At 37.6% G+C, this 21,878-nt stretch overlaps 2 protein-coding genes across 5 annotated transcripts; one reads left to right on the forward strand and one right to left on the reverse strand.

Annotated features, from left to right (window-relative positions):
* Positions 1–153: 153 nt before the first annotated feature.
* On the forward strand, positions 154–8,298 carry LOC110040908 (substance-P receptor-like). 4 transcript variants are annotated; one of them, XM_020746173.2, is made up of 4 exons: positions 155–509; positions 2,017–2,277; positions 3,933–4,173; positions 5,719–8,298. In XM_020746173.2, exons 3-4 carry the CDS (start codon positions 3,961–3,963, stop codon positions 6,625–6,627), a joined length of 1,122 nt encoding a protein of 373 aa, XP_020601832.2. In that variant the 5' UTR covers positions 155–509; positions 2,017–2,277; positions 3,933–3,960; the 3' UTR covers positions 6,628–8,298. The 4 variants fall into 4 exon arrangements, with proteins under 4 accessions (XP_089130488.1, XP_020601832.2, XP_089130479.1 ...); XM_089274353.1 differs by having other exon boundaries at positions 155–350; XM_089274362.1 differs by lacking the exon at positions 2,017–2,277 and having other exon boundaries at positions 154–350.
* Positions 8,299–9,522: 1,224 nt separating this feature from the next.
* Positions 9,523–21,825, reverse strand: LOC110040937 (erlin-1-like). The gene is made up of 13 exons (XM_020746200.2): positions 21,697–21,825; positions 20,473–20,495; positions 19,744–19,871; positions 19,392–19,453; positions 18,985–19,064; positions 18,374–18,419; positions 17,162–17,235; positions 15,949–16,007; positions 14,859–14,950; positions 14,246–14,335; positions 13,469–13,548; positions 12,412–12,573; positions 9,523–11,858 (listed from the first exon to the last, which is right to left on the reverse strand). The coding sequence occupies exons 1-13, from the start codon at positions 21,776–21,778 to the stop codon at positions 11,829–11,831; spliced, it is 1,008 nt and encodes a 335-aa protein (XP_020601859.2). The 5' UTR covers positions 21,779–21,825; the 3' UTR covers positions 9,523–11,828.
* Between the last annotated feature and the right edge of the window lie 53 nt (positions 21,826–21,878).

Genomic DNA, 21,878 nt, shown 5'->3' on the forward strand with positions numbered 1-21,878 from the left:
CGGCAGCTGCATCCCAGTAAATAAGACAAGTATTTAATGAATGTTCGGTCAATAAGCGACTATTCAGGCGGGAACGGCTTAAGGCAAAACCGCGACAAGTGATCCTTGTCCAAACACTGCTTTGTGGATTTGGGGCCTCTGTGTATCATGGGGCGGAACAGAGATTATAATACGGTGACGCATGGCGACAGAAGAGCCATTTTGAGGCATTTAATAAATTTTTATCCACAAACAAATGTGGCATCTAACACAGAAAGGAAGGTGATGTTTACTAGTCCACTCAAACAGTTGCCATCGTCGTTTTGTCATATATGCCTTACCGCTGTCGGTTTATAAAGAGTCGTCAATAGGTGGGTTTCAAATTTCTTCGTTTCCTATCACTTGTTACAAAAAACTCCACATCAGTCATCTCGTCGTGGCTCAAACGCGAAAGATACTGAAGAACATTCTTACGTTTATACCAACCTAAGTGAAAATGGCTGCCCAAAATTTGTAGCAAGTCTTTTAAGGTAAATATGTGTTTAGCTGTTCATGTATTTTGGTTAACCAGATCTGTGAAAGGATAAATTTCCTTACTATCTCAGGAAGGATGTTTCTGTACCGTAAATAATGATGGAAATCTTAAAGAAATAGCATTACTTGTGACAAAAACAGAATGTGCCCGTTCTTTAGGATTCCATTTTTGTCAACGTTTCTTAGTTGCTTTCTAAAATGTGTTGGGAAATTTGTATAGAATAGCATCTTATGCCCACAAGACGCTCTTGCACTGATTAGCCTGTTAATGTTGTAAAAATTTATAGTTAGCGAAAACTGAAACGCGATATTTTTAGAAGTTCAAAAGAAATTAATTTGAAACCCTCGAACTTTCCACTGACCATTTTTCTTTCAATAAATGAAGTGCGATTGTCTCTGTTTAATGCATCTTTAACTCAAAGAAAACTTCCTTTTGTTGTCATTTCCGTGAGAAAGGAAAACCCGGTTATCTAGAACTATGTTAACCACAAAAATCCTAATTTATTTCTCGAATCGACTGTAATACTAATTACTTTTGATTTTCCCCTTAACCGATGCATCATACGTATCAGCATACGGCGATGAGAATTGTTAATTAATAAAACAAAAAGACAAACAATAGTTTACGAAAAAAACAAATCCCTGGTGATTTGTTGATATTTTTTGACAATATTTGTCGTGCAAAAAAGGGAATAAATCCGGATGAAGTCAATATTTGGGTCCTGCTTACTCTGTCCGTTCTTTTCGGAAAATGTCAGAGGTTGTGAGGCGCGGTTTGCATCCATATTTCATAAGTGGACTCTCTTAAATTATTAAACGCCTGAAGAAAAAAAGCGGTTTATGGTAGAGATAAATTCAAATACCATTTACGGCTTTTTTCGACGTACAAAACAAAATTTAACCTCGAAAAGTGCTTTTATATCGACAGGAAATGGGCGACTATTGTGTCGAGCCTACCTATCTTGCGAAAGGTTATCAGTACATTTAAGCTTGCAAATTATACAAAATGTAAAATTTAATTACATCAGTTACGGTAGCAAATTAAGAAAACTGCGTCATTCCCGTGTGTGTACTGTGGATTTTTTTTAGAAAACTTTAAATCGAAATAACCTCGAGATGGCATCCGATTACATTCGCCACGGGAGGAAACGAAAAGAGTTGATGTAAATACGTCAAACTTGAGATGTTTCAACTGGTAAAACAGAGGTTTTCGACTGTACTTGTGAGACTTTTTAACTCGGTTAACCGTTCTCTGTTTTGATCCCAGTGAAAGATACTCTCGAACTGCAGAAGGACGTTTATTTTCAAGTATAGCTCAGTAACCAAAGCGATGCGATTTTTCCAGGCAATTTCTTCGGTCGTGATTTCAAGTTTTATTATAAGAATAATGAAAAAAGACCATGTCGAACTTGCTTCACCAGTCAGTAAATTGAATTTGTTGTAATTTGGTGAAAAAGGTAAATTATTCATGCTTGACGTTGAAGATGTGGTCCTGGCCATTAGGTTAAATGATGGATAACACCTGCACGCTTGGTGAAGAAGGGCAAGAGAGAGACACACACAGAAATTTGTGTCCGACTCACATCTAGTGTTGCTGTGATAGCCAGCGAAGAGTGGTTTTTTTCACTCCAAACGATCAAAGCGTGGGCTAGTTAACTATACAAGTAATTGCACCGCGAAAGAACGAATTTCTCAAGAAATAAAGGGACAGTGGATGAGTAGCATCAAAGTGAAATCCATCGGCAAAGTTAAACGTGTAAAGCGGTAAGTGTAAAACTTTAGCCCAAGATTAAAACGTAATATTTTAAAAGTAAGGAGCAAGTTATCCCGTATAGTAATTGTTTACTCTCGATGCTTTATGGCTGTAAAGAATTTTATCAGAACTGGATAACGTATTCTAAAACGCATTAATATTTTATCCAGATAAACAAAAAGAAATCATAGCCTTGATGATGGTATCTGATCTTAAATTAGCATAGATGTTTACGATTTGTTTCTCCGGTCTCTTCTTTGGTTTTGCTTCGATTAATAAGAAGATTTCTCAAACTTTTGGCACAGTCTGTGTTTCGTCGCTTTTACAAACAACGGCGACGTTCGTCGAAAATACTCCGGTGCGCGTATAATTTTCTTTTTAGTTTAATCAACCTTGCACTACATACAATACAGTATCTACCACACTTTCCCTCATAACAACACTACTTACTCTGCGAACAATACTTACAATACATTCAGTTCTACAACTTTAAAGATTTTTTCCTTTCCCTTTTTTTCGCAATTTTAATTTAAAACTTACACACGTTGCAATAAGATGCATATAGCTAATTAGATTTCTTACAATACGATGATGCAGTACTTACAATACCATTACTTATTTTTTCTTTATTCAATAAACATGCAATTAGCATTAGTTGCAAATTATAAACCGTAGTTACAATATAATACGGTTTAGACTTGTTCCAGGAAAACCGCCAGTTGCCGTACTTCCTCAAGCCAAAATTTTCAGTCTTGCATTGTTCATTTAATTTAGCTAAGAATTCATCTTTAACTGAAGGGTTTCATGAACAATTTTTTGCAAGTGTAATGATATTTCTTTTGTAATAACATTAATAAGGGTAGTCTGCTCTCATGGGGTTTGGGCAATTCCGGTGGACGGACAGTCTTCAAATAAGTTTGATCCAATCTGTTCGCGTGAGAGTTGCATTTTGGTCTTATCATAATCATTTAACCATCTTAAAGCTTTCGTGTAGATATTTATCGATTCATTACATTATAAAATTATGCGTTCTAATGGATCTTAATTAAGACGTAATGAACATTGGTCATCAGTGACGTCGACCAGTTTGTATTTCTTCAATTCTTTCCTAGTTGGAATAATCCCATGGAGAACTTTAAAAGAAAACTCTCTAAGTTTATTGCCTTTACTGTCACGTGTATATTTCCTTAAAACTGTTTTGCCAATCGACAAACTGGGAAAAACTATGTTTTGACTAAAACTGCCAGAATCCTTCACATTTTCTGTTTCTTATGCTAATTAGGGCAATTGTTATTGAAACCCCACTGAGGATTCAAAATTTAAATAAGAAAAAAACGAAAGGAACTTTGGTAGTTGTAGTCAATGACGATATCGTGCAAATCTGCTATTGCGACAATCAACTGGAATTAGTTCAAGTAATTGATTTTGAAGTGGAAAGTGTTTTAAAATTCTTCAAGGGTCTGAATTTGGTAAGTCACTTATGAAGTAGATCCCACGATCTACTAACGTTTCCAAAACAGACATTTTTTTCCTCTGGCGCGTGGTATCCACCGTATGTTCAACTCTCTTCTCAGAAAGCCTTGAATCAAATGTCACCGAGCATATGTATTACATTTTATTATATTGACCCTAACCTGAATGAGTGAAAATGTGAATCTTGTTACAGATACTGACGCGCGCTAAACTTCAAGAACATGAACAGCAGCTATGAGATGGCCAATGCTACCCAGGGTTCTCCGCTGGAGTGTTCCCCTCAAAGGCAGTCGGCCGCGGAAGAATGGATAAAGACCATTGTGTACTTGTTCATCCTATGTTTGGCCTTATTTGGAAATGTCATGGTCACATGGATAATATACAGGCACAGGCGAATGCAAACAGCAACAAACTATCTAATCGTCAATATGGCGGTGAGTTAAATGAAACGTTAGATATGCATGCCACATTGTTCAAATAATATGTAGATTTAGCCAAGCCTAAAAGCGAAGCTCCTGGGTCGGGTTGTTCAAAGCCCAAAATTTTGATTCGAGTTTTGTTACTTTGCGGTGAGGTTTCCCGTTTATATTGTTTGGCCCTCTGTTTTGAGTTTGAATAATCTCAAACTACACCAAACAAAAGCAGTGAAAAACATTTGTATACAAGAAAAATTTATACTTCGGTTAACTTTTAATCCTGGGTTAGCATTCACCGGCTTCCGTATGGGTTTCCTTTTCTTTCCTATATGAGTATGGTGCTCCGCTACTCCAAAAAAATTTTACTGCAAGAAATTAAGTGACGCTGTCAAAAGGACGTTCCTTCGAATTCGGAGCTACATGTGTTTTGTGAACTTTTTTTATCATAAGTAATGTTTAGCTTTGACTATCCAGACCTTGAACTAAGAAGGGGGGCGGGGGGGGGGGGGGGGGTCAGTTTTGTTTTGCATGCCCTGCCGGCTTTTCTTCCTTCTGTGATTTCTTCTTTTTTTACTCAAAATGAGGGGAGGACCCGGACCCCCCGATCCCCTCCCCTAGATCCGCCACTGTAGTCTGGCAATGTTTGATGCTTGAGGCTGACAAGTATGATGGCAACACAGGGAATCTTGGCAAGAGGTGCTATTTCTTCTGAAAAACTTAAACTTAATTCGCAGTCGTTTTATCACTGTGTGCTAGTAGTTTCCACAAAGCCAAAGATACCAGACTACAACCGTAATCAACCTGTCTAAATTAAACTGGTTTCCTAGAGTCAAACACCGCGAAGTACACGCACTCGATCGTTTTCTCGCGTTATTTGCAGATGATTAGTACCATTTTAATCTCTATTATAGTTCGTTCTTTTCAATCTGCACCTCTCGTGTTCTGCTGAGTGCTGGGCGCATTGTTTATCTGTTATTTCGTGTAAAGAACCTGGTGAATGGTGCAGGTCGCGCCTTACTGCACCTTGGAGAGTGCTTTTGGATAATATTTTTAATGGTATTATTCCTGAGGACCTGGTGGCAAGCTCTTTAGCTACTCGTAATTGGCATTTCCGTAAATTCAGAAGTAAATGTTTGGCTGTTGATAATTCAGCACACAAAGAAAGTTATCATTTGGAAGGTATTTTTCTTTTGTATTGTAGAGGCGGCGTGGCCGAGTGACTTAGGGCGCTGGATTTGAAATCTGGAAGTCCCTGGTTCAAATCCCCTACCCTACCGCTATCTGGATTTGTTCCCGGTAGTCCCGAGTTCAACTTCCCTACCGGGTTGTGTAAACCGAGCCAACTCCCAGCTACCAACTGGGCCACCAGTTGGGAATCTTAATAGTTAATGTTTTTCTATTTGCAATATTTATTTATTCACAGTCTCCCCAATTAGCACACCAAATATAAATACATTTGATACTTAAATAAAGTTATTTATTGTTTTATTTATGTCATGATAGTCACCCCCTTCCACTATAGTCGTCATTTGCTCATACATTTTTCATGATCATCTTTAACAGGTTGGGGATCTCTTCATGGCCATCGTAACAATGATACCCCATGCAGTCAGCATGCTCCGTGGCACTCACTCGTGGGTGAACGACGCGCCCTTTGGACAGATATCCTGCAAACTGTTCATGTTCGCACAAGGCTGCTCAATGGCTTGTTCCATATTCACTCTTACAGCATTGGCGTTTGAGCGCTTCTTCGCAGTCGCTTTCCCTATGTGGAAAGTCGTTACTAAAAGACGCACGAGGTGGCTGATAGCCTTGATATGGACAGCTTCCGTCGCCTACCCAGCGCCATTCTTCTACGCCGCGAAGGTTCACCTCTATGATGGCGTCCCCTTTTGTGTCGAAGATTGGGGCCCTGTGTTTGACCCCAGACGATCCCAGGCGACCTTCACCATTGTTTCGTTCGTATTCCTGTACGCGGTTCCTTTACTGGTGATCTCTGTTTTGTACTCCATCATCATTGCAAAAGTTTGGGGAAGAGATATACCAGGTAATGCTACTCTGGCGAATCAACGGCTGCACGACAGGTCCAAGAAAAACGTACTGAAGATGTTGATCACTGTTGTCCTCGCCTTTGCACTGTGTTGGTTTCCGATGCATCTTAACATGTTGTTGATCGATTTTAGCAGCGTTTTCATCCCCTGTGGTATCCCCAAAGGACTTCAGCACACTGCCTTTTTGTTTGGACATGCAAACAGCGCCATCAACTGCTGCATATATGTGATTTTCAGCCAGGAATTCCGGCGGGGATTCAAAGAGATTCTACAGCCTTTGTTTCCTAAACGATCGGGCACGTTTTTGTTTGGCACCACCCGAGCCGGCGGAACAATGGAAGCTACAATCGACCTGCAAACCAGTTATAAAGGCCAGCCACAGGCTAGAGCCTTCAAAATCATAGACAATGCAAGTTGCTAGAAGGAGTGTGACAGACACTCTATTTATTATTGTGTAGAGGCCTGGATTTCAACATTAACAGAGCTCAGTCACGTTTTGCTCATATTGAAAAGTTTAGCCCCAGTTTTTCAAATTCGTCGTTTGTAATCCGTGCCAATCTTCTCCATCCTTAGCCATCCTTGTTCCTTTATGGTTTATCATCGTCTTTGGTGGTTTTTTTTTTATTTTTTTATCTTATTAAACTGTTCTTTTCAGGTTTCCTACCATTTAAAGGTAATTTTGTATATTGCCAAAATAACTCAAAATACCGTGACTGAGCTCCTTTGACATCATGGGTTACAAATAACTCCTTAATTTTGGCGCGAACTTTCAGCATTAATGGTCATTAATTAACAATTTCACATGTGAAATAACAAAACCGCCACGGCAATGTTTGGCGCGAAATTTCTTGATACAATAAGCAGGTCAAAAGCTTACGATTGTGAGCGGAATTCGTCACCCACGATTTTAAAAGGTTATCAAATGGCATACGCATGAAATTAGGAAATAATTTCACTTACGTTTTGTCAAAATTCTTATAATTTACCGAGCCTTTGGGCGAGGGAAACTATTTCCTAATTTCACTCGTCACCATTTGATTAGCCATATACTTATTCCTGCTATGATAACTGTTAATCCTGTACATTGCGCGACGATCTAACTATCGGAGTAATTGACAAAAATGATTCAAACTGTTAAATTGTCGCATGAAATTGATGGATATTCCGTGTTCTCTTTCATATAGCTAATACAAATCACTTGGTGCATTTCCTTTTGCTTCCCGACGATGAAAAATTCCAATTCAAGAAAAAAAAATCATAATTAACAGGTCAACACGACTATTCTGATTCTTTTCCTCAGAGACCGCGACCATTTTGGTTAGCACCAAGAATCGCTACTCTGTCCAGACCCAATTTTCTGAGCAAACGCAGAGTATTTTCAGCCAATTATATTTAACAGATTTCATGGGAAGTCAGTTAATCGAGGACGTCCAGTGTTGGACCTGCCCAGAACCAAAACGAGCACGACCTCTGGGGACCTGAATGCACTCTTCTAAGTGTAAGAGAAATCTGGCTCTGCTAAACTGCAATGCTTGTAAAATGGTCGTAAATGTTGTATACCGATAAATAGAATAGACCTAGTTAAGGGGGCTTCGTCGTCATTGCCCTCTCGTAGGTCGTTAAACTAGGTTAAGTGGGAGAATAAAAATTGATTTGGTCCATGTTGGATGTCATGTACCCGCACTCTAAGCTCCCGTATAGAATCTTCCGGGCTGTGAAACAATTTTAAATTCTTATTACAATGGGCTTTAAATCTTACTAGTCAGGCGGGGTTATATTTTCACGTTAAATTAAAGCACAAATTAAAAGTACAATGCAGAATCACAGTAGATTTTACTGTGTGTGCTACTGGGTTGACAGGTCATTTCAAAATAGTGTAAGAAGGCTGTATGATCAACTCGAGGCTGGTTCTGTGCCACGCAGAAAATTCTAATCCTGCAAGAAACTAAACGACCAAGTAGTTCTAAGGTAAACGACTGATTGTACACTGAAGACACCCAGTAGACGTAGAAATTGGTAAAAATAGATACGTGTAGATAAAAACAGCATAATCGTGTTCAACGAATAAAAAAGATTTTATGGTTGCATAAAATTGTCATATTCGTTCCGTTTTCTGTTGTCTTCGAAGCGAGCAGCCGTCACTTATAGTTACCTATATAAAAAAAACTCATTGACTACGTTTTTCTGGCAGGAGTTAAAAACCTTCAGTTTGAGATATCGACATTTTTCGATACTTTACTACCACCAAAAATGTCTCTAATATTGAAATCTGACGACAGGTTGTTTTCCTTACCTCATGAAATAAGACCTGTAGAGTATTAAAGTTTAGTATCTACAATAGTCATGTCAATTATGAACACAAAAACTGACATTTAGCCACCTTTACTACGAAAACGCTCTGCTTATTAATGTATTATGCGGAAAAGAGTGGAAGAGTGCAGCCCCAGACATTCATGACGGAATACAGCATCTGTATTTTGCAATCTCTATCCAGGCTGACAAAACTTCAGATCAATAGAAAACCTCTTAAGTTTTCAACAACGTTTAGGTTCCTTTTCTGGAGGAATAAAGTCGATTGAGTCCTTCGAGCAATATGCTTTAATTTTCAACTGCAGCAAGCACCTTGTGGTTGCCACTGGTTTTTCTGTCATATTCTGCCTTACAGTTTCTACCTGGCTTAGAATCTTGACATATTTCTGGCATATGTGTATCATTTTCTGTCACATTCCTTACGGAAAGTTTACCACTTACGTGACGATTCTTAGCAGATGTCAACCCATACATCGCATTGGTCATTTAGGAATCACGTGGGGTTAACGAGTTTACACATTGCCAGTGGTGAACATGACAGCACAGACAGGGAGACAGAGTCAGTAATATGTCCTAGGAGTGTCTAATTGCCAGTAAGAGCCCTTGGAAGATAACATGCAATCACAAGGGTCTTCACTTCCTCGGAGACCCAGGAGCAGTCAGTGGGGACTGTTGAAAGTCGAAACAAAAGGGAAAACTGTGGCCTTCTCTCCACGTTTTTCTTTGCCGACATTTTCCTGTCGTTTCGACTTTCCCTCACCCTTACAAACTACGCCTGATCTTCAAGGATGGATTTTAACTGCGGCTGAACACCGATTGGTTACATTTGCTCGACTTGGTAGCTTTATTTCTCCTAGAAGAGGGACCTATGGTGCTGGAAACTGGTGCGGGTTGTCCATAGATGCTTTACTGGGGTCAAGATGAGATTGCTTTTGGAATTTAACAGACTGAACAAAATCCACGGAAGACTTATTCCTACAGGGATTTAATATAAAAAACACACGTGTACAAAGAAGTCGTGAGAATTGTTCACTCACTCAAACCATTGCTATATTTTTGCAGTCCATCTGATTGTTTACAATTTATTCAAACTTTTGTATTTTAAATTTTAAATTTAATCCAGACAACATGACGTGTTTTCAAGCCGCATTATTTTGGATTATTTTCGACTCTCGCATGCGTTGTTTCATCTTTAGTCGAAGGCTTTTAGATGTGTGGAGCAGTTTAAAGTCTGGGGACTTGATCCAGAACCCTAGTAATTCTAAGGCCCCGTCGGCATTACGCCGAAGAAATTTGAAAACGCAGCCGTCCACACTAATCCGTCACGAAAACGGAGCTTTTCGAAAACGCTCTTCAAATCCGAGGAATTTGAAAACGCCGGCTTTGCGCCACTGTGGACGGCAAACATTTTGAAAACGGAGCTTTTTGAAAACGAGACATCACGATAATCTCGTGATTTCCCTGACCGAGTTTTCCTCAAACACAAATCCAAAATGACCGGTGATTGTTGCGTTTTCAAATTTCTCCGGCGTAGTGTGGACGGAAAACGTGGGACGCGTTTTCAGAGTGAAACGACGTTTTCAAATTTCTCCAGTGTATGGCGGACGGGGCCTATTTAGTATTGACTAATCAGAAAAGAAACCGAGCTTTCCGAAATTTATCCCGTCGACCCTGCTGCTACGAAGACACATCACGCCCAAGTATTTGTTTAAGACAACAAAAATTGCTTTTTCTGGCGTCATTTGTTAACGCCGTGCGAGGGTACGGCCTCTCTAACAAGAGTCGTGGCGTGTGGGACTGGTGCGAGACACAAGACAGTTGTAACAATTCTTTGAAAAATTTATGAGTTTGCTTTGAAATTTTCGTGCTCAATAATTGACAAAAGTATTTGTAGAAGCAACATGTTGAAGACTACGAGTAGACCCTAACGCTTTGATGAACACAAAGCATCAGAAACAACACGCCAAGTTATACCGTCGGTTTACGACGTCTTACGTACGAAGTCAAGATCTGCGAAATCGGAAGATGGAGGTTCTCGTAGTCTACAAGGCTTTATAGTCCCAATATTACTGCAGGTTTGTGTTGAACATCTCCTGAATGGCAAACGTGATGGCAGCAAAACTCTGCTGGCTGTTTCACTGTTTTTAGAATTTGGTGTACATTCCTATTATAAGAAGTTCAATAAAAACAAAACAAAACAAAACAAAACAACCCAAAAAACGTATGATTCCCAGCAACCATGTGGCATGGCATGCCTGAAGTTGCTGCGAAGAGGGAGCTTAGGCAATGGTGACAGCGACGCCTAAGGCGACGACTAAATTAAAAATGAGTTTATATATTTTACCATCGAATTTGACGATTACGTAGATCTGTTCAGTACGCCGATCGGTCTAAAAACTTGCTCACAAAATATATATACAAAAAATTAGTCGTCGGGGCTCACATTTTCCAAAATACTCAAAACTTGGTTACTTTGCAGACGATGCCCAGGAAATGTAGAAAGATTTAATACGCATATGCACGCCATCGCTCTGCTAGTTAAACCTTTTGTTTGTTCAAGTTTTCGTTGCCAATGCCGGCGCGGTTTGCTTGAGCTCCCTAGTATACTGTCTTGCAATCCAGAACATTAAAACGGATGACGCCTGACTAGCCCGAAAGTAATTCTTAATAGCCCTACAAATATCACAATCAGCGTAAATGCTTAATTGCTCGAGTTTTCATACGATTACTCGCTTATTATATGACTGAGATAGTAACGAACGCGCGTGCAAATTAAAATAAACGATTAATTGACCTGCTCCCAGCCAATCACAATGAAGTAATTTTCTCGGTCATATAACAATAACCAAAGAACTTCACTTGCCATCGGGCTAGCTAGGGACAAAATCCGCCAACCTAAAGCTATCAGACACGAATTCCTTTGCACGCTTAATGGCCATAAAAAAGCGGTTGGGCGCATTAAATAAGCCAGCTTAAGTTTGTCTTAGCTATATCCCTGAAATTTATGAAACGATCGCTTACACCTTGGAAATATGAGGTCTATGTAACAAATATATGGTATAATGCTCAGAAACATACGAAGATGATAAAACAGCTCGTTTGGTTCAATTATCCTGACGTAGGACCCTTAAAGATATAAGCTCCGTTACCCAGCGACAGGGCCACCGCAAATACACGACATGATACTTCCAACGTGACTTGTTTACAATGTCCAATGATCCATTTCAAAAACCACTGCTATTAAACTCGTTTGCATGATCCTCTGGCAGAGGAAAGCCTTCTACGCAAAAACCCAGGAAAAATTACAACTCATCACTGATCCTTGCTTTCCATTGTGTCTTCCTGTAAACGGTAAAGTACAAACAAAAAATAAAAAAGGTCTTTTCCACTCAAAAAAGCACAATGTAGAAAAAAACTAGATACGAACTAAGAGTAGAATAGACCATGTTAATGAGATGGAAATTTCACTCTACTCAACACAACGGGGCATTTTAAATAGTAATTCTTTAGTTGTGATGATACATTGTTCGTGGCTAGTCTTACGCAACGCTTTCGTTTCGTCCCGGCCAAGGGACTCTTCAGAGACCTTTCTGCTTGGCAAACTCGTTGGGCATCGCGCCCAAAGTCCCGTTCGCTAACAAAACAGTGTAAGAGAACAATGTATTATCACAAGTAACTGCCAACTTCATTGTAAATTCTTTAGTTAGTGTTTTTAAACTGAGTTTGAGACGTAGCAGTTATACTTAGAATTCGGTTCAGTTAGATCTAAGTCTAGTTACAGAGATATACGTCTGGAATGAAAGCAGTTGTAATGCGAATCCACAGATCCAAACGTTTAAACCACCTTATGTGGCTGACGATTTTACTCCAAGACTGAAAAAGTGGCTTAGCATACCGCACTTTGTTGGTTTTTAGCAGCAGAATCTATGCTGGAAGGCTGACTGAAGAATTTGCTGTCAAGAAAAACACTCGGAATACTGGGTCCAAAGAATATCTTGGTGTTAGAGGCAATGGAGTTGTACTTAATCTGCTCCAGGTACTCAGGAGTCAGTTTAAGCTAGAGAGAGAACAAGACAAGACAGATAAATGGTGATTACATGAACGCTAGGACTGAAATATGCCACTTGATAAAACACAAATAGCCTTTATCAAGGGCTACTTTCTAACGGCACGAACCCAAATACAACAACAGACCCTTTTACAGTTGTGTGCTCAGTTACCTGGCCAGTGAGTGCAAGCGAGGCTGGAGGTGACCTTGCTTTGATACAGATCTCTCTGCTTTTCTCATTTAAATGCAAACTAGTTAGCATTAACAACTTGATTTACACAACAAAAGCAGTGAGGTGTGGAGGGTCACCTCCAGCCTCGCTGCAATTAAAAGGCCAGGTCACTGAGCAGACAACTGTTATCAATTAACTGTGAATTCAACTGAAAATATCAAAGCATGAAGTTTTATTCTTAAAGTGCACGCAAACCTTACATGCAAACTTTCTTGTTATTTGTAAAATAACGTGCTGTAGTTGCAAAGCAACAAAATAACCAGATTACTCATGACTGATAAGAGAGATCTGACACCATGACTGAACACTATCAATTATCAGACTTTCACTCATCTGGACTTTGGTTATGATATTATAGAAGTCTTCTAACTGTTAAAATGAATTGAATTAAAATCCATTCAATCATTGATGACCTGCTATATTCACATACCCTGTTCAAGGCGTTCAGCCATTAGCCTGGCAGCTGTGCGAAAACGACGAAGGGAGAAAAAGAATGGGGCCCGGTGACTGCCGTATCGAGCGAGCGCCGTACTCCTCACATACTTTTTCTTTCGTCGTTTTGCGCACTGCTCCCCAACAAACCCAACACTTGGAACAGACTATATTTACAAAGGCAAACTTAATTAATGTGATGTCATAATCATACAATTTCCACTACATGTGTCACACTACCTTATTGGCCTCAGCAAGTTTCACAGCAGTGTAAAATTCTGCGTCAGCTCTAGCTTTCATACGGGCTACATGAGCACCATCTAAAAACAACAAACATGACAGACATACATCCATGTAAACAATGTCAATGTACTCATGTAGACACGCGTGTGCATTTTGTAGGCCTGGCCCAGGTTGTTCGAAAGGTGGATAATGCTATCCACTGGATAAATCACTATGCAGTGGATTGAGTGGTTTGTATTGTTAACACTTATCCACTGGATAGCGATTTATCTGGTGGATAGCGTTATCCCACCTTCAAACAACTGGAGCCTGAATTGAGAAAGCCACAGCACCGCCACAGAGAGCCGAGTGTCGGCCAGGCTTGCACAGATCTTGGGAATGCTGGTTTACAAACACATGTACATTGTACAATGGGTTAGTTTTGCCATAACATTGACAGGGTTTGTTTCTTTGCTATTACAGTGATATTAATAATTAATATCTATTGTTTGTTGTCAGCTTTAGAGCAGTAGCTTGCACACACAAAAGGAGTGAATTTTGGCCACACAAACACTAACACTGAAACATCCCATATCTAGACCTACTGTCAGTTGTCAAAGGAGTGTGTGGCAATGAAGAAATAAGACAATGCATGGAAGTCAAGCGATTTAAACACAGATCCTCACTGCATTATGCCAAGTGAGAGCATTGACCTTTTACCAAAATACAGATGAACTTGATGACATACAAGCACACAGAAATAACACTGAATAATATTGCTGGTAAATGACCCACCCTCGATCTCGGACATTTTCCTGAGACTCTCTTTCTCCATAATTTTCTGATCATATTGAATCTTTGACACTTGAGCTGCCTTCTCAGCCTCTGAATTATGACGCCAGGGAAAAAGAAAAGTTGTAAGTTACATATAGCTGAATTCAGTTATCAGGTAAGGCTAATTAACCAAAAAATCCCTTAGGTCTCTCAGATAGTGCCATTGTTAGAACTTGCCACATGATAAAAATAAGAATAATAACAAAATCACAAGAAAGACAAAAAATTCTTGAGTAACATGCTGTATGTATAAGTTACGTGTCAAGTAACATGATGTTTATGACACAGTTGAAAATTGATAATGTGTGATCTGTATTACTAATAGCGCATGCCTTTACAGTAATAAATTGCCAATGAATGTCACTTTAAAATTTTGTTGGGGAAACCAAGTAATAGAAACAAACAAACTTGTGCTTGTTCTGCACTGGCTTCATGGGTTGACGAGATTCTATGCTTTCAAACACTTACAATAACATATAGGACTTTTACAGCTGCATAACAAGTCACCACTGACAAAATTTAGCAAACATAAAACAAACATCTTCTCTGGTAAAAAGAACCTCCAAATGCTCACCAATAACAGCCTTCTTCCTTTCTGTCTCTGCCTCTTTCTCAACCACTTTTTGTTTCTGTTGGGCAATCAACAATTTTGTCTTTTCCCCCTCCCTGATAATAAAAAAAAGCAAAAGATATCTTTTTTTACTTTCTCTATGTGTACATGGACATGCACTTGATTGAGCTAGGCACTTGACACAGAAGTTAAAAACATTCTGTCACAAAAAAATCTTACAAGTATATACATGTGGGAGGACAATTATAAGACAAGTACATGTAATTGTAACATTTTTTTCTAGTCAGGGTTTCTAGATAGTATTAACAATACACTGGACACACTTCTTAGAAACACAGTAAAGAAAAAATATTAAAAAGAAATAAAATAGCAATAAAAAGTATAAAACTGATTGATTAAAAAGACATTTTATGGGTTTGATTCACAGTTGATGAAACCTTATTGTACAAGGCACATTTCAACAGTGACAGGGAGAAATGTCTTATTACTATATAGAGTGCAAACGCAAGCACTCAAGTTTGCTTTGGATTTCTCCGCATTCTCAGTGCTGTGTAATATAACTCCTAGAAATTTTTTTTTTTTTTTTTTTTTTTTTTTTTTCAGGTAAAGTTTGCATTGGGCCAGAGTATCAATTGAAGCTTTTGCCAATAAAAATAAGATTATTTCTACTCCCCTACATGTACATGTAGATGGGATACTTTACCACATGCCATCTGACTGTATTGTTTTACTGACAGGGGAAAGAGAGGGGAGCGAGTGGGGAGTGATTGGGGAGAGGCACGGTGAGAGTGAAGAGTCTTGCCTATACAACACTATAACACGACCAGGGCTCAGACCCAGACTGCTTGCTTTGGCACTAGAATTATTTTTTGCCTTGAAAAGTAATTCAAGAATGCTAATAAACCTAACTTCACTAAAACCTTCAATAAATTTCAACATTAAAACTATTTTAAGAACACATTTTGAAAAATAAGGACATACATTGTCTTTAACAAATTATATCAATGGTCGTAAGTCTGCAATTAAGAATAACAGATTGAACTATTTGTTTTTTTTACACCAATAATGGCTGTTTCATGTTAGATGTATTTACATTGCTTCATAGTTGCGTCTAATGCTTTCTGGTATCTTTGGTTTGGTGACTCTCACAGCCTGTTAAAACATGAATATGGTACACATGGTTGAAACAATCACAAGTAAGCCTTTGAGTATGTCTCAGTTTGTTTTTAGTTGCTGGTGTTTCAACAGTGATATGTTTCAGGGGGTGAGGAGAGTGAAATGATCAGCCTAGCAAACACCAACCATTACAAACAGATGTACAATTTAAAGTAACTGTTATATAGTACATGTATGTAAACCAACTGAGCTGGTAACTAAATTTCATAAACTGCCAGGGCTGATAATAAGGGTTGCAAAGGTTGCCCATAATGCCTGTTACAGCTGAGTACCCATGCTTGATTTTCCGTTGATGCTGCAGGTGAAATTGCCTGTTGTTGATAGAATTCACCCAAAAAGTAACAAGTTTGCTATGGGTGTGGAAACAAGGCTACTGATGACTCAAAACTTAATGACAGCTCTCAACTGATGGAATGAAAGGAAAGGAAAGACTCAGATTTAGAAACAGAATGATGTGTATTGCCCAAAATGAAAAACTATAGACTGATTCAGATGGAAGGATTACATTAAGTGTAATCAAGGCCTTAAGCTACTTTTGATAAATATTAAAGTGCAGCTTGGTAGCTACAATGTAGGGCTTAAGTTAGCTAGGGCCACAAGACATAGTCAAACACACTACACTTTTTCTGTTTTTGTCCTCAGGGCCTCACTACCAAACTGAATATAGAGCTGTTTTGAGAAGGATTGCCCTTCAAAAGTCTATAAGTGTATGCAACAATACCAAAGTTATTATAGGTTGTGCTGGTTTAATGCTGTTTGACTGAAGTTCATGATGTTTCAGTAGAGTAAAGAAAAAAGTCATAAAGGTACATTAATTTTTTTTTTTTTGTTTCATTGGTTTTTCCCTCCTGTGCTCTGAAACATTGTAAATTTTGAATCATTATTTTGGCTTCATCATGTATGCTTCCACACTTCTGTTGGACAACCTAATTGCTTGAGACAGCACTATCAAAAGTAGTTTGTTGGTAGCTTGTCACTGTGTGGGATTAGACTAAAAATTATGATGGCAACAGATTACAGGGAACAGATGAAACTTGAAGTTGAAATGCTTGGACTAATGTAGCCATAACATTCACAACAGAACTATGCACATTGCAAAAAAAATGTCATTCATTTGATATTTGTCTTACCTGCACTCGCAAGCCAGGAGCCATAGCTAGCAGATCTAACTGAAGAGCTGTACGCAAGTTCTCATCAATTTGATCTGAAGAAGACAAAATAAGACATCATTCAATAATCTGATAAGCAAAATAATTATTAAATAAATGCAGTTCAAGATAGTGACAAATATGAACATTGACAATAAAATTCAGTTATTACACATGGTACCAGATTATACATAGCACTTGAACACATTTTACAGTAGTTCTTCATTTCAATCTGTGATTTTGTGAGAAGTGATCCTGATCGAGACTCAATTTAGCAGCAACTAGAAAAAGGCAGCTGCAATAAATAACCCTTATTATTTAGATTTCTTAACACGGCATATTGCAGACTGCTTAAAATTATTAATGAGCTTGAAACATTTTCCATTCTCTGTTTTCCAAAATTTTCCCGAGGCTGTGATCTAACAAAAATTTTGAGGAGCCCAAAGGTTCCTAACCATGAAATCCTGTGCATGTAAACTTGTATGACTTATATTGTGACTTCTATCACTTAAGCTTAATAATATATGAAAAAAAGTATAGTCTAGAGCACAGCCCTGAATTCCCCATAGTTCACTCTCTTCGCCACCCAATTTTTGAATGTACATGTATACTATTGTTGTGAAATGTTCTTGAGAATATGGAGATGTCCCAAGAGCATTTAAACATAAACAGTTTATGGAAAATTTGAGCAGCAAACAATGTGAATTATAGGGAATTGGAAAATAGAGAATGTTGGTATTGAGTTATGGAAAGATGAGTGGAAGTTTGAGAGAACTGGAACTACTGTTTTGAGTTCTCCCAAACTTTCCTAAGTGTTGCTATATTACATGTACTCAATAAAACAACACAAAACTGCGGAAATACACTTCATTAGAAAATACTACACAGAAAAGAAAGGAAAACACTAATCTGTTGAGATTGTCAATGTCCTTGACATTTATTTAGTAATTTTATTTATTGAACAGATACAATTTGATGGCAAACAAATCATCATGCCATGATAATATACATGTACATGTACATGTACATGTACATGTAATGATGTATTTAAGTTTACTAAAACTGAAAACAGAAAAAATTATTTTGAAAGTTAAAAATATAAATTAAGCATATATTATGCACACTAATTGCAGTTCCAAGAGGGGAAAAATTTAAAAAAATAATTGAAAAACCTATGCACATTCAAGAACTTACCAAACAGATCTATGTAAACTTCTTGAAGAGTGTGTGCACTACAAAACTACAAAGGACATGAAAACAAATGTTAGATATCATCATAATTTAAAATTATACAATAGTAAGTAGGCCTGAAATAATAACTACATGAAGCGTAGATCAATAGGTTTACAGTGACTCTCACAAGTCATTAAGTTATTTTATAATCATGTTAACTAGTAATTCTGCAAATTTGCACATTGCTCTGACTTTAAGTGCCTATGAATCGAAAGAAAAAAGTTGCCTAAAATAGTACCATGGTATTGATGATCTAATGTTTTGACCATAAATGTTTTCATTCTAACTTTACTTTTCTCCCTCAACCTTCACAAGGAACGCCACCAAGAGAGAAACTTGCTCACCCAGTTTCCCAAGAACGTGTCAAATTTGGGATGTTGAGACCCTAGGATTTCTTTCCTACACTTCTAACAAATTTCACCAATCCTATTTAAATCTCGGCACTCAAATGACTTTATTTCTGTTTAAAAATATTTCATACGCACTTTAATAATTTTATGACTTTCAAGAGGGTGGTACTATTTGAAAACTGCCTGGCGCAATTCAATGGGAGCAAAATAGAGTGAGTTCACCTGGTTCAATTCGTGATGTATCTTGTTAAATATCAATGCTTTGTCATAGTCTGCAGTGTAGTTTCTGACAATATCAAATACTGCAAATCAAGATCAAAAGTTCTATGATTGTCTAGGATTACATGTAAAGAGTTCCACATTTGCTGGGCAAAGGATTGGTCATCACAACTGGATCAGATGACAATAACATGTCTAAAATGTGGTACATAATATATTATTTTGTAACATGTACATAACAAAGCTTCACATAAAATCCCTCAGTTGCTGGCCATTTTCCTTTAATTAGAAAGATCTTCATTCAATTCAAGTCAATTTAATTCAAATCAATTTTAATTTTAACTCTCACAAACATTAATTTTAAGTACTTAATAATTAGAGAGAAACTAAATGATATAATCAAATTTCACCTGAAGAAGCTTCAAGGATGTTTACAACTTCAATACGATCAAAGTAAATAACAACTCCACCACTAAAAAGCAAAAAAAAAAGGTAAATAACATTATTATGCTTTTTACAGGCTGGTACAATGTATACCCAATAAAATCCAGAAATCCTCAGGGAAGTTCAGTTTAAATATTAAATTAATTGATACAATTGCTCAGACATGTATTGAGTTTTTGTTCTCAATCAATGATAATTATTAAAACTGATAAATTTGAGAACAAATTCAATATTCAATACATGTCTCAATCATATCAATAATACATGTACTTGGAGAGGACAGGCACCCAACACCATTTGAACTCAGAATACACGCACCTTGTTCCACATGGAACATTTTTGACTTCATCAGTCTGTAATGTAGTTTGCACTGAGCGGAATGATGTTAGAAATGGAACCATTATGTGATAACCAGGTCCACTGGTAGATGACAGCAGTGCACCACCCTAAAACAAGACAAGTCTAATGTAAAAAGTATTGAACAGTACAACAACTTCTCTAATATACTATTAAATGCATCTTTGAGGGGCTGTGACAACATTGTCTAACCACATCTATCATAGAGATAAGTGGACATTGCACAAGCTGCTTTACAGCTACCAAAGCTGAGAAATTTATTTCTATTCTTGGCAATTTTCTATAAAAGCTTGAATCATGCTTTTAACTCATTCTGCATATACAGAGCATGTGAGAAGTTTGGAGAGCTCTCAAAGCTACATTGTAGAGTTGCTCTCAGCTGCACCTCAAGCAACTTCTACACTTCTTAATGTATGCTCTCCAAATTTCCTGTGCATGTCATAATTCACTGATGTATGCCAAACATGTATCAGTTGTTAACCAGATGGCTGTTTTTAAAAGTGAAGAGTCACTCCATGTGGCAAAGTGTACATGTAGCTATGAATCTCAGACTCAGTTGAAGTTTTTTCAATAGGTGAGGATGAAACGGGGAGAAAATAGCAACATTTCTATTCATTGATACCTGGCTGTATAATATTTTAGCTCTGTAATGAAAATTATAAACAATTTTAATTAGTTTTTCCTCCTTACCCGATAATAAACTCCTACATGTCCTGCAAATAAGTTTAAAAAACAAAACAAAACAAAGAAGAAAGGGATTTGTGAGATGTTAATGAGCCAGCAAGACTTAGTTAACACATAGAAATGTACACAATATCCAGCTGTATAGTTTGCCTTTCTGTGCACTAGGAAATCAAATCAATGATTTTTTCAGTTTAACTTTCTTCATAGATCAAATACCCACAAATACACCCTGAACTATCCTCTACTATGCTAAAAGATGCCGCTAACATTAGGGCCATTTAGGAAATTTAATTCAAGATCTTTTAAAGTAAACAAATTTGCAATAATTATCTATAATGTTAGAGGTTAACAGTGCACTGTTGCATGCAAATTTTAAGCAAAGACTTGCTGCATAATTCCACATTGATCTACTAAATTAAAATTTTTGTCTTTGTTGTGCACTACTGACAGCTCACTTAATGACTGATCCTTCTTTGCAACAAAAAAGTTAATTTTATTTCCTGGGATTCCCCATGTTTCCTGAAACTGCATTAAACTAGTCTGGGACCAGTCATTGCATGTAAGTGTTAATTATTATGTTATTACATTTCTTGCTACAATTTTGTAAACAAAACAAAACAATCCAAACACTCAAATATGTAAGAGAGAAAGTTTTGAGGTCTTTAAAAATATGCAAAGTAAGACTATTATTAATTTATAACATATTGGTTAAAACAACCTGCTAGCTTGGAGACAGTGAAAACGAATACTATTTACACATGCAGCATACAGATTTCCCTTATAGTGCCTTTTATTTGTATCTTTCAAGGCAAAGTTTAATGCTTAACTTTAAAAGAACTTTTACGGAGACATTCAACTCTATTTAAGGTTAATATAAGTTCTTAACATCTTGCCCCCTTGCAAACACTGACTGTTTACAGGTTAACTTGAAAGCACTTACAGGTGAGCTCAATTTAACCTAAGGTTTTAAAAGTAAATAAGGCAAAATGAGTGGTCATTTCATTTGGGTATAAGAATTCTCATATATTAATCAGCATCCTAGAAGCTTTACATTGCATTTCTTAAAAAAAAAAAATTAAGAAGACTTTGGCGTCTTCAAGAGATAATCTTCTAACGTACAGCTTTTCAGTCAAGCATACGAAATATGTTAAACTTTGCCACAAAATGAAACGAATGCGAATTGAAACATGACCGCTGCAACTAATAAAACTTCTCAATACTTCATCTTACCTTCATCAATTTTGTGAACGGAAAAATTGAACATTACTGCAAAGAGCGCAAGGATGATTCCGGTAACAACGGCGGCCGCCATCTTGATGGAAGAGAAAGGACTCACCCAGGATGCTATGCGAGCGAAAAACAGGTGTCTAAAATTAACATACGGCTGAGGTACATGCAGTCTACTTGCGACC

Source organism: Orbicella faveolata, unplaced genomic scaffold (assembly GCF_042242905.1).
Source record: "Orbicella faveolata isolate gen_17 unplaced genomic scaffold, um_ofav_v1 contig_1, whole genome shotgun sequence".
Taxonomy (NCBI): domain Eukaryota; kingdom Metazoa; phylum Cnidaria; class Anthozoa; order Scleractinia; family Merulinidae; genus Orbicella; species Orbicella faveolata.